The sequence below is a fragment of the Centroberyx affinis genome, unplaced genomic scaffold (genome assembly GCF_046629955.1).
Source record: "Centroberyx affinis isolate AG114_WGS23_722 - 3 ecotype Tasmania unplaced genomic scaffold, CSIRO-AGI_Caff_v1 ptg000535l_1, whole genome shotgun sequence".
NCBI classification, from domain to species: Eukaryota; Metazoa; Chordata; class Actinopteri; order Beryciformes; family Berycidae; genus Centroberyx; species Centroberyx affinis.
This window is the reverse complement of record NW_027279183.1, coordinates 103,265-116,491: the sequence shown is the minus strand read 5'-3', so window position 1 is coordinate 116,491 and position 13,227 is coordinate 103,265. Positions and strand designations below refer to the sequence as shown.

The window sequence follows — 13,227 nt, the reverse complement described above, 5'->3', positions numbered from 1 at the left end:
AATGTTAAGTTACACAGCGCATATTGGCATTTTAATACTGGTCTTTTACATGATAAATCTTTTAGATAGGCTTTTGAATTTTTATGGGTTTCACATAGGAAAAACAAATCTACTTTTTCGTCAGTGCAGCAATGGTGGGACATTTGAAAGAGTCAGATTAAACAATTTTGTCAACAGTATACTCGCAATGTCACCAAGCACATTACCAGGTCTCTTCAAGACCTAGAGATTGAAGTGGTAGAATTACAAAGTCTAGTGGATTCTACAGGAAATCAAGGGCATATTGAAGCCCTTAAATCTAAAAAGGCTGCTTTAGCCAACCTGTTGGGCATTACAGCACAGGGAGCTCTGGTCCGCTCACGGTTCATGAATGCATCTCAGATGGATGCCCCCTCGCAGTTTTTCTTCAGTTTGGAGAGAAAGAACGGTCAGAGAAAGATCATCCACTCTTTACGCTCTGAAAATGGATCCACAATAATGGAAACCCCTGAGATTCGGAGATATGCCACCTTCTTCTACAAAGAGCTCTTTAAAAGGGAATATGTGGAGGATTTAGAGTTGGCTGAATCTTTTTATGCTGGACTACCTCAGGTGGATGCTGACACTAATGCAGTGTTGGATGCAGAACTGTCTTTGAATGAACTGTATACTGCTCTCATGAGCCTGGGAAATGGAAAAGCACCTGGCATTGATGGACTGCCCGTTGAGTTTTATAAATCTTTTTGGTCAGTGGTTGGTGAAGATCTATTGGAGGTGCTTCGTGACAGTTTGTGTAAAGGACACCTACCGCTGAGCTGTAGGAGGGCGGTGATCACCTTGCTGCTGAAAAAGGGAGATCTACAAGATCTGAAGAACTGGAGACCTGTAACTTTGTTGTGTGGGGACTATAAAATCCTCTCTAAAGTTTTAGCCTCTAGACTTAGAGAGGTGATGAGTGAGGTCATCCATGTTGACCAGACTTACTGTGTGCCCAGCAAGTTGATAAGTGATAATATCACTCTCATTCGGCATGTTTTGGACGTCTCTGGCTCACTGGGTATAGATACTGGTTTTATTTCCATAGACCAGGAAAAGGCTTTCGACCGAGTTGAACACCAGTATCTGTGGCAGACGCCAAATGCTTTTGGGTTCAGCCCAGGTTTCGTAGCCAAGATCCAGGTACTGTACCGTGATATTGCGAGTGTACTAAAAATTAATGGTGGTTTGGCTGCACCTTTTAATGTACAGAGGGGGGTACGGCAGGGATGCTCTCTTTCTGGGATGATGTATTCCCTCGCCATCGAGCCTCTGCGCTTTTTATAAAATCCAAACAATTAAAATTTATGGATATAGTTAGGGTAAAATCGATGGAAATTCTGTTTCGAGTTGTGAATAGGAGCCTCCCCGTGAGCGTTCAATCCCTCTTCAAATTAAGAAGAGGGCATTATAGTTTAAGAGGTTTGCTTCGGTTTGAAACAAGTAAAATAAGAACCAATGTCAAACAAAGATGTGTTTCAGTTGTCGGGGTAAAACTATGGAATGATCTCAGTGATCAATTCAAGTTAATAAGTAAAAAATCCTTGAAATGTGAAATTATTAATAAATATTAATTGTGTGACTAATTTAATAATTTATGTGTTCATTAATAAGTAATGAATTTGTTTAATTGAATAAAGAATATAATTTACATATTGTTATGGAGGAATGTGAGCATAATGGGGAAAAAAAAAAAAAAAAATTGTTTTAAAGTGTGTTGAGTTGTTTGATGTAATGTACAGGGTGGGCTAAAAAAAAAAAAGCATTGCTTCTGCCCAACCCTTTTTTGGTTATAATAATTTTAATCTCGAGAAATGTACAGTTTTTTTTTTTTTTTTTAATGTGAACAACCAAAAAAAATAAAGTTCATTCTGCTTCACAAACTCAGGAAAGAACTCTCAGGTGTTTGTTTTCCAGGTTGTCCAGCTGTAAAGATTTCGGCATATGCAGACGATGTTATGGTAATAATTAATAAACAAAGGGATATCGATATTTTGGGGGGGAATGTTAATCTTTTTAATAAACTTTCCTCTGCTAAGGTGAACTGGAAAAAAAGTGAAGCTGTGATGGTTGGGAAAAAGTTGCTAAATAATTTAGTTCTACCAGGAGGGCTAACTTGGAAAAAAGGAGGGATAAAGTATTTGGGAGTGTTTCTAGGTGAAGAATCTGTGTTAGAAAAGAACTGGGAGAATGCTTTAGAAAAAATAGAAGGCCGGATTAAAAAGTGGAAATGGCTTTTGCCAAGCATGTCTTACAGAGGGAGGACCCTTGTAATTAACAATCTAGTGTCCTCTTCTTTATGGCACAGATTAGTTTGTGTGGATCCCTCTTCAAACTTGCTTTCACAAATTCAAGCTGTTTTGGTTGATTTCTTTTGGGATAAATTGCATTGGATTCCTCAGGCTGTTCTTTTTCTTCCAAAAGAAGAAGGTGGACAAGGACTTCTACATTCAGCCAGTAGAGGTGCTGCTTTCCGCCTTCAGTTTGTTCAGAGACTGCTGTTTGGCCCTAAAGACTTGGTGTGGAGACCACTGGCACACATAGTTCTGCAACAGTTTTGTGGTCTGGGACTGCATGACTCTCTGTTCCTGATGGATTTAAAGACTCTGAAGTTCAATTTTCTACCGTGGAGTCTTCACAGTGTGGAAATTGTTGGTTAAGGAGAGAATAGTGCAAAGTGACTCCTTACACTGGTTGTTGCGGGAGCCTGTGGTGCATGGAGGACGTTTGGACGCCCCCTGCTGGGCAGGATCAGGAGTTGCAGAAGTGTTCTGCAGAGCAGGGATTCTGACCGTGGGCTCTGTAGTGAACATTGCTGGACCTGAACTGGACAATGCAGCTGCTCTAGCAGCTAGCCTGGGAGTGAGATCTGTGAGGATCATCAGCAAGCTGCTTGTACACTGGAAACAGAGTTTGACTGGACATGAATGTCTGATGTTGAATGAATACAGTAACGGGTTGATTGTGCCTCATATAGATGATCCTTTTCCTTGTTTAGGTATTCGTCCCAGTTTCAATAACTGTGCTGGGTTTTTTTTAGACGAGAAAAGTCATACTTATTTAAACTTGGAGGAGGTAAAAGGTAAAGATTTGTATAATATGATGGTTAAGTGTCTAAATAAGAGTAAGCTACACAATCGGATTGACACACGTTGGCGAGATCATCTGTGCTTGGGATTTGATGTCAAACCTGTTTGGAGGGGTTTATATAAGCCTCCACTAACTAAAAAGGTAACTGACTTACAGTGGAGAGTTTTGCATGGAATAGTAGCAGTCAATGCTTTTATTTCTGTTATTGATCAAGCTGTGAGTGATAAATGTCCTTTTTGTCCTTGCAAAGAAACTGTTCCACTGTTACTTGGACTGCAGCGTCTGGTCTGTTCATGTTGTTGGAGAGTTTATTCAGAAGGGCAGGGGAGGTTTTCTCCAAGCAAATGTTCATTCTTGGTTTTAAATACAAAAAGTCTACAAAAAACAAATGTCAACTCATGAATTTTATCTTGGGATTTTAATTATTACAAAGAAATGAAGGATGTGGATCAGTTCAGCATGATCTGGGCTTATGGTGATGTGTTGTGTTCTGTGAATGAAAACCAACTTACTTTTTCTGTGGAGTTGATGTGATGTCATTTATTTTTGAGTATTTATTTTGAAAGATTGATAGAATGAAGTATTTTTTTAAAAATCAAAAAAAATCTCTCTCTCTCTCTCCCTCTCTCCCTCTCTCTCCCTCTCTCCCTCTCTCTCTCTCTCTCTCTCTCTCTCTCTCTCTCTCTCTCTCTCTCTCTCTCCCCCTCTCTCTCTCTCTCTCTCTCTCTCTCCAGAGTCTGTGAGGCTGGTGGATGGGACTAGTCTGTGCTCAGGCAGACTGGAGGTGAAGTCTAACCAGTCCTGGTCCTCAGTGTGTGAAGCTGACTTTGACCAGCAGGATGCAGAGGTGGTCTGTAGGGAGCTTGGCTGTGGGGCTCCTTTAGTCCTCCAGGGGGCGCTCTATGGAGAAGCGGAGGCTCCGATGCGGACCAAAGAGTTCCAGTGTGAAGGCAATGAGTCCGTTCTCCTGGACTGTGGAAGCTCAGGCTCAGCTAGAAACACCTGCTCACCTGGCAAAGCTGTTGGACTCACCTGCTCAGGTAGAAGAGGAGCTGCAGCTTGGATTTGGCTTCATTTCTGTTCTAATCAAAGTGACTTTACTTCTTTTACTAATGACTCTCTTGTCTCTGTTCAGAGCCTGATGATGTCAGGTTGGTGGGAGGAGCCAGCCGCTGTGCTGGTGGACTGGAGATGAAACATCATGGAGACTGGAGACCAGTGGATGACTGGAGCTCTGAGTGGAACCTGACGTCAGCAGCTGTAGTGTGTAGACAGCTGGACTGTGGCTCTGCTGTTTCAACAGAAAGGAGAGAGAATTCATCATGGAGATCTGTATGGTTGATCACTTCTTCCTGTCTTCAGTCTGGGTCTACACTGAGGGAGTGTGTACTAACATGGTCTCTCTCTTCCTCTCGCAGCCTGCAGATCACCTGCTCAGGTAACACCATCAATGACATCAACTATGACAGAATCAGAATCAGAATCAGAATAAAGTTTATTGCCAAGTAAGTTTTCACAGTACAAGGAATTTGCTTTGGTATGGAGGTGCATACAATAAACATAAAACTAATAAAATAAAATAAAAATAATAATACAATTAAAATATAATAAAAAAATATAATAAGAAATAAAAATATAACGTATATAACGTTTTTTTTTCAAGTGAATGAAATGTACAGTTTGTACAGTTATGTGCAAAAATGTTTCCAGAGAATGTGCAAAGGTATGGGGGGGGGGTAAGGGTCTGTGTCAGTGGGGGTCCTGGTCCTTGTTGATGAGGCTGCAGACGGGAAGAAACTGTTCTTGTGGCCTGAGGTTTTGGTCCTGATGGACCGCAGTCTCCTGCCAGAGGGGAGCGTTTCAAATAGTTTGTGACCAGGGTGAGAGGGGTCGGCCACAATCTTTCCCCCTCGCCTCAGGGTCCTCGAGGCGTACAGGTCCTGGAGGCCTGCAGGTCCTGGAGGCGTACAGGACCTGGAGGCGTACAGGACCTTGAGGCGTACAGGTCCTGGAGGCGTACAGGTCCTGGAGGCGTACAGGACCTTGAGGCGTACAGGTCCTGGAGGCGTACAGGTCCTGGAGGCGTACAGGTCCTGGAGGCGTACAGGTCCTGGAGGGAAGGCAGATTGCAGCCAATCACCTTCTCAGCAGAGCGAGTGATACGCTGCAGTCTGCCCTTGTCCTTGTCCTTGGCAGCAGTGTCCCAGATGGTGATGGAGGAGGTGAGGATGGACTCAATGATGGAGGTCTAGAAGTGCACCATCATCGTCTTTGGCAGCTTGAACTTCCTCAGCTGCCGCAGGAAGTACATCCTCTGTTGTGCTTTTTTGGTGAGGGAGCTGATGTTCACCCACTTGAGGTCCTGGGTGATGATGGAGCCCAGGAAGCGGAAGGACTCCACAGTGTCGACTGGGGAGTCTCTCAGGGTGATGGGGGTGAGTGGGGCTGGGTTCTTCCTGTAGTCCACAACCATCTCCACTGTCTTCACAGCGTTGAGCTCCAGGTTGTTCAGTCCGCACCAGGACACTAGGACACTAGGACACCAGCACACCAGGACACCAGCACACCAGGACACCAGGACACCAGGACACCAGCACACCAGGACACCAGACTTAGTGGGCCATGCGAGCATTAAGTCGGCGTCAAGAATGAACAGCGCCATAGTGCTCTTTCTCCACCAGGTGGAAAAGGTTAACACACTGGTTGAGCAGGGTATCGTGTTAAACGACACGCACACTCCGGTTTTCCCTCTTGTCAATCCGGCAAAGAGGGTTATCATTTCAAATGTTCCTCCGTTTTTGAGAGATGAAGCACTGGCGCGCGAGCTGTCTCGCCACGGGCAGCTAGTGTCGGGGTTCAAAAGGATAAATCTCGGCGCGAGAGACCCTAGGATGAAGCATGTCGTATCTTTTAGGAGACAGGTTCAGATGATTCCTCAGAGTGGCGGTGAGTTAAACCTTAGGCTTGTCTTTAAGATCGATAATTTTGACTATACCATATGTTACACCCGCAGATGCCTCTCTGCATAGGATATTCTCAGGAAGCAAGGTGTGGTGGTGCCCACTCCAAATAACTATGACAGAAACTGGTGTTAAATAGAAAATGCAAATGCCAGGGTTTATTACAAAACAAGGGACAGTACAAAACAATAACCACACTTCCCGCGCCCCCGAGCCTCACTCCGTATCCTTTGTATACTAGTTAACCGGGAAAGTTTATTCTCTACTAGTGATAAGGTCCACACTCCAGGACACAGGGCACTACAACGTTTCACACTAGGTTTTGTGGACACTCCACTTCACACGTGCAAGTATATAAGCAAACAGGTGAGACACTCCTATAAGTTCTCGGGCTAACAGGGTACAAGCTACCCGCGAAGTGTGGATCTGAACAAACAACAAACAAACATAAACAATGTCTTAGTCCGCCCTTACAGGACGACCTCCCAATTCTTTTTGTCCTAGAGTCCTGCAAGACCCGGGCGGACTAATAAAGAAAAACGTAATACAGCAAAACACACAAATCACGGTCAGCGAGAGCAGTGATATGACCCTCCTGCAACCACTGCAACACACAAACAATCATTTCACAGTTAATACATTAAGCATTCACATTATTCCGTACCTAGATTAAAAACAATTACTTTATTTATTTATCAGACTAAAAATATATAAAAACACAACAAACAATCGGCTACTATGAATACCTGCTGCGTCGGCATGGACTCTCCCACACCAGGTCTACTTCCGACCAGCTGAAAGCACACTAACATGCTGCAGTATCGCACTGAAATGCACAGAGAATTACAGTCAAAAACACAATAGTCCACTTCAATTTACTTATAGACTAAAAACATTTTCAATCCCTTACCCCCATCGGACAAACACTCATCCTCGAGGATGAGACAAACTCCTCTCAGTCCTCCAACCCGGAAGAGAGCAACAAATCAAAAGACACACCTACCCTGCTATATATCCAGCTCCCTATCAGCAATCAAAACAGGTGGATACGGCAAGCCATAGGTACCACCTGCTACACATACATGTAACTACTGAGACAATGAAGTGCTTTCGCTGTGGGAAGGAGGGGCACTTGGTGCGCTCCTGCCCGGGGCAGACTAGTGATCAGACCGGTAGCGATAAGGAAAACACTCCGGTGGTTAATGAGGCAGCGGCGCAGGGCGCCGGGGAAGCCGGCGGGGAGAAAGCTCCCGAGGCGGGGGAAGAAAGCGGGGATCAGCCACAGGTTTCAGGCCCAGCAGCTGATAGAGGGCGGGTGGTTGAGGAAACCGCGGCCGCGGTGGCAGATTCACTGATAGATGAAAATAGTTTGATCAGTGGGAGTGACGTTGCACCTTTTAAAGCACCAGCAGCAAAGTGACGCAGACAGGGTCGCAGCAATGGTGCTAGGGATGGAAAGAAGAGGACCTGTTTATACGAGCTGCTCAGGCTTAAGTTTATAGATGCATGTTTTGCACAAGAAACACACAGTAATGTCGCTAACTCAGTAGAGTGGCAGAGGGAGTGGGAAGCGACGGTTATTCTCAGCCATAAGAGCTCCACTAGTGCTGGGGTAGCTATACTTTTCTCTAAGGGGTTTAACCCTGCCTCTTATGAGGTGGAAGAGGTGGTGGAGGGGAGGCTCCTTAAAGTGAGGGCTTTTTTTGAAAACAAAGTAATTGTGTTTATTAATGTCTATGTGCCGGTGGTAGCAACTGAGAGAAACGTGTTTTTGGATAAACTCTCAGAGGTGATAGGGGAATATAAGAAAGAGGAATACTTGTTAATTGGGGGAGATTTTAATTGTACAGCCAGTGATTTAGACAGGAACCATGTAGAGCCAAATATGATGTCATGTTGTCTTGTGTCGAGGCTGATTGAAACCCATGAACTCTGTGATGTCTGGAGCAATCTTCATGGTTGCACCAGGCAATATACATGGGCACATGTAAGAGACGGCTCCATCTCCCAGGCAAGGTTGGACAGAATATATGTTTGAGCATCACTCGCAGGTCATTAAGGCCTGTGCTATTACACCTGTGGCATTTTCAGATCACTGTCTTGTGTTAGCTGATGCCTTTATAAATAATGTGAAGCCAAAAAGTGCTTATTGGCATTTTAACATCACACTGTTGGATGATGCTCATTTTAGGAAATGTTTTTGTTTTTTTTGGGAGAGGTGGAGGTCTCAGAAGGATCAGTTCACTTCCCTCCAGCAATGGTGGGATGTCGGAAGGTTCAGATCCAACAGCTCTGTAATCAGTACACTTTTAATGTGTCTAGAGAGATTGCCAGATCTATTACATCCATAGAGACAGACATTGTGGCACTCCAAGCTCTTAATGGAGCAACTGGAGATGGAGAGTATTTAAAGGCTCTCAAATCTAAAAAGGCCATGTTGGCAGACCTGCTGGACATTAAGGCACAGGGGGCGTTGGTGAGGTCGAGGTTTCAAACCCTCTCTGAAATGGATGCTCCAACCAGATATTTCTTTAGCTTGGAAAAAAAGAGTGGCCAGAGCAGGATCATACATAGTCTTCGTTCAGTCACTAACTCTGCTGATATCCGGAGAAGGGCTGTGAATTTCTACTCTGAACTGTATGCGTGTGAGCTTGGAGAGGTGGATGAGGTGGATGAGGTGGCACAGCAGTTCTATGAGGGCCTACCACAGGTGTCTGCGGAGGCCAACAGAGAGCTGGAGCGACCGCTGGCTCTGATGGAGCTCTTTAGCGCACTGCAGGGCATGGCAAATGGCCGTGCACCTGGTATAGACGGCCTGCCTCTGGACTTCTTCAAGGCTTTCTGGGGAGTGTTGGGCAGCGATCTCCTGGCAGTGTTCAATGACAGTCTGGCTGGTGGGCGAATGCCAGTGAGCTGCAGGCGTGCGGTCCTCACCCTACTGCCGAAGAAGGATGACTTGCAGGATATTAAGAACTGGAGACCAGTGGCTCTGTTGTGCACAGACTATAAGATCTTGTCTAAAGTGCTGGCTATCAGGCTAAGGAAGGTGATGGAGCAGACCATACATGCGGACCAGTCCTATTGTGTCCCCGGCAGGTCAATTATGGATAACATTTCCTTAATTCGTGATGTCGTGGATGTCTCAAGGCTATTGGGCATAAATACTGGATTTATATCTAGTGACCAGGAAAAGCCCTTTGACGGGTCGAACACCGATACCTGTGGCAGACAATGGAGGCATTTGGTGTCAGCCCTGGTTATGTGGCCATGATCAAGGCGCTGTATGGGGGCATTGAAAGTGTACTGAAGGTGAATGGGGGATTAAGTGCTCCTTTTAACGTTCTCAGAGGTATCAGGCAGGGCTGCTCTCTCTCTGGGATGCTGTACTGTTTTGCTATAGAGCCTTTCTTGTGTCAAATAAGGACTACTAGACTGCAGGGACTTATGGTGGCACCAGGGCTAGATAGGGTCTGTCTTTCAGCCTATGCAGACGATGTGCTTATCATGGTAGACAGTCAGAGGGACGTGGAAACACTGAGTGACATTGTGAGGCTTTTTGAGGTTATTTCTTCAGCAAGGGTGAATTGGACAAAAAGTGAAGTTCTAATAATGGGGGCCTGGGGGGATGGGGAGCCAGTGCTACCAGGTGGGCTAAAGTGGAACAGGAACGGTTTCAAGTACCTGGGAGTACACCTGGGGAATGACAGGGTGATGCAGAGGAGCTGGGAGGGTGTTCTTGAGGTCGTCCGGGGTCGCTTACAGAGGTGGAAGTGGCTACTGCCCCCCCTCTCGTATAGAGGGCGGGTCCTCACTGTGAACAGCCTGGGAGCCTCAGGACTGTGGCACAGACTAACAGTTTTAGAGCCACCTGCTGGCCTGTTAGCCAAGATCCAGGCGATCCTGGTTGATTTCTTCTGGGGAGGTTATCACTGGGTCCCACAGAGTGTTTTGTTCTTACCAAGGGAGGAGGGTGGCCAAGGGTTGGTACATTTGGCCAGTAGAACAGCAGCTTTTAGACTTCAGTGGATCCAGAAACTACTGTATGCACAAGGTAGGGCTGTATGGAAGCAGGTGGCTGAGGCACTCTTAAAACAGGTGGGAGGACTGGGCCTAGGTTTCTCTTTTTTTTTTTGGTTGACCCTAAAACACTGTCACTCAATGATGTTCCACCATTCTACAGAGGTCTGCTCAGAGTGGGGGGGCAGATGAATGTGTTGAGAGCAGAGCCACCCAGTTCTGTGAAGTGGCTTCTGGAGGAGCCGCCGGTGCATGGGGCACAGCTGGACTTTACTACAGCAGCCACTCCTGGACTATCAGAGACATTAAAATCAGCTAAGGTTGTTACCCTGGGGCACCCGGTCGGGTCGGCGGGGAACGACCTCGAGGAGGTCGGGGAGTCGGCCGAGCGGCTCGGCATGAGGTCTACGCGAGTGGCCGGTTAGATGCTCGGACGATACAGGAGGGCCTTGACTTCAGAGGACCGCAAGCTGCTGCAGGACGGGGGCAGAGGGGATGCGGGGCCTGGGGCTCTGTTTCCCAGGCTGCTGTCGGGACCCTCCACCGCAGAGGGAGCGGATGGGGCGGCTCTAGACTCTGTAGGAGGCAAGAGGCTGTATAAACTCTGTGTGAAAACTTTCAACAGAGACAGGCTGGGCAGCAGAGCCGACGCCCCGTGGAGGGCCAGCCTGGGGGGGGGGTCAGAGGTGAAGCCTGCATGGACTACACTGTATAAGAGGCCCTTGCCTAAATACGCTGGGGATTTACAGTGGAGGATATTACATGGCATACTGCCAGTCAATGCCTTTGTCTCTATAGTGAACTCTAGTGTGAGACTGTGATAGGCTCACACCTTTGTTCACTGTGCTTAGCTCTTTGGTCAATGCACTTGGGGCAGTTTTTACAATTTCTGGCTTTATTTTTGGTTTTCAGTGTAGTAGGAGTAAACAAAGGACGGCGTGTATCATTCATTTCTTGCTAGGGCAGGCAAAAATGTCTGTGTACATTAATAGGAAGAGGAAGGTAGAGGCTGGGGTAACAGTAGAAGTTTTAGACTTGTACAAAGCTTTAGTTAGGGCAAGAGTATCAACAGATTATGAATACTACAAAAGAATGCAAGATTTAGGAGTGTTTCATAATAAGTGGAGTCTTCAGGAAGCTGTGTGCAGTCTGGAGGGAGGAGAGTTAGTTTTTACCAGGGAGCTGAGATGAGGAGTGGATAATATTGTGTCTGTGTTTTTGGTTTGTGAATATCTTGTTTGTTTTGTTTTTTGTTTTTGCTGACTGAGGGGTTGGATGTTTGTACATTGTTTAATAAAGGTCTTGTTAAAACTCTCTCTCTCTGTCTCTCTGTCTCTCTGTCTCTCTCTCTCTCTCTCTCTCTCTCTCTCTCTCTCTCTCTCCAGAGTCTGTGAGGCTGGTGGATGGGACTAGTCTGTGCTCAGGCAGACTGGAGGTGAAGTCTAACCAGTCCTGGTCCTCAGTGTGTGAAGCTGACTTTGACCAGCAGGATGCAGAGGTGGTCTGTAGGGAGCTTGGCTGTGGGGCTCCTTTAGTCCTCCAGGGGGCGCTCTATGGAGAAGTGGAGGCTCCGATGCGGACCAAAGAGTTCCAGTGTGAAGGCAGTGAGTCCGTTCTCCTGGACTGTGGAAGCTCAGGCTCAGCTAGAAACACCTGCTCACCTGGCAAAGCTGTTGGACTCACCTGCTCAGGTAGAAGAGGAGCTGCAGCTTGGATTTGGCTTCATTTCTGTTCTAAGAAATGACTTTACTTCTTTTACTAATGACTCTCTTGTCTCTGTTCAGCTGGTGATGTCAGGTTGGTGGGAGGAGCCAGCCGCTGTGCTGGTGGACTGGAGGTGAAACAACATGGAGACTGGAAACCAGTGCTTGACTGGGGCTCTGAGTGGAGCCTGAAGTCAGCAGCTGTAGTGTGTAGACAGCTGGACTGTGGCTCTGCTGTTTCAACAGAAAGCAGAGAGGATTCCTCATCAAGATCTGTATGGAGGATCAGACCTTCCTGTCTCCAGTCTGGGTCTACACTGAGGGAGTGTGTACTAACAGAGTCTGTCTCTTCCTCTTCCAGCCTGCAGATCACCTGCTCAGGTAACACCATCAATGACATCAACTATGACAGTAATGTTTCCAGTCTCTTCCTTCCTCTGTCACAGTGACAGTCAGTGGTTTACATTGGACTGAACTGTAAAGTTATCCAGGACAATGGCATCCTAAAGGGAAGAGAAGTGGGCTTGTTGCTGGAAGCTCACTGGTTCAAATCCCCCTCTTTTACTGTGGTGCCCTTCAGCAAGGCAGCTCCCCCCTAACTGCTATAGTGGAGCTGTTAACATAATAATGTATTACGTTAGTCAAGGCAGCAGTTTGTCTCTGAGCTTTTTCATGTATTTTGGAAAACAATGGGAGTCTATGAGTTCAAACCTGCAGTAGAACAGACAGTAGGAGCTTCTGACTGTGGAAATACATCAGAGGATTTAGACTTTTCATGGGAGATAATGGAGGCAGGAACAAAATATTCTGGTATTATCCTTTCAACAAATAAGAACTGAATCTAGATCAGTATTGCAACTTTACTTTCAAACTTGGTTTCAGATGGTTTGAATCCTTGGGCCGTGCCTCCATTGGCATTGCAGCCTTGCTGCCTCCTATAGGTGGGTGACTGAACTGATGCTTTTGGCTTTGTAGAACAAATTCCATAGCAGAGGGTCTAAGAGAGGAGTTGCATTTTGAACTTTCCAGATATGAATTCATTCCATCTGAATGAGCTCTGAAGCTCTGTACATCAGAACCTCTGTACTTAAGCACAGTAACCTTTGCTGTATGAGCAGCAATTTGACTTTGCAATTCCAGCAATTCCCTTTTTTGTCTTATTTGTTCCTCCTGAGCCTCCAGCTCATGTTTTTCTTTGAGGGCAGCTGCCATAGCAAGGAGAGCGGCCCGTTCAGCCTCTGCTTTGAGGCATGCAGAGGAGGTTGATGACCTTGAAGACCTGCGGCTGGAGCGGCCAGCTCATGAGCATGTTTTACCACCAACATTAGAAACGCTGGCACCTGGACCAATATCATCAAAGACCGCAGTTATGTTTGGCACAGCATTATCATCAACTTCAACATTTACACCACTTACCACACACAACATACAGCATGGCTACA

The 13,227-nt window shown here is 46.2% G+C and overlaps 1 protein-coding gene across 1 annotated transcript; it reads left to right on the top strand.

The window, feature by feature from the left end:
• The first annotated feature begins 477 nt into the window (after positions 1-477).
• LOC139642848 (CD5 antigen-like) lies at positions 478-12,234 on the top strand. The gene is made up of 7 exons (XM_071517880.1): positions 478-864; positions 2,722-2,910; positions 3,842-4,145; positions 4,241-4,543; positions 11,468-11,773; positions 11,867-11,978; positions 12,147-12,234. Exons 1-7 carry the CDS (start codon positions 478-480, stop codon positions 12,232-12,234), a joined length of 1,689 nt encoding a protein of 562 aa, XP_071373981.1.
• Positions 12,235-13,227: the final 993 nt, after the last annotated feature.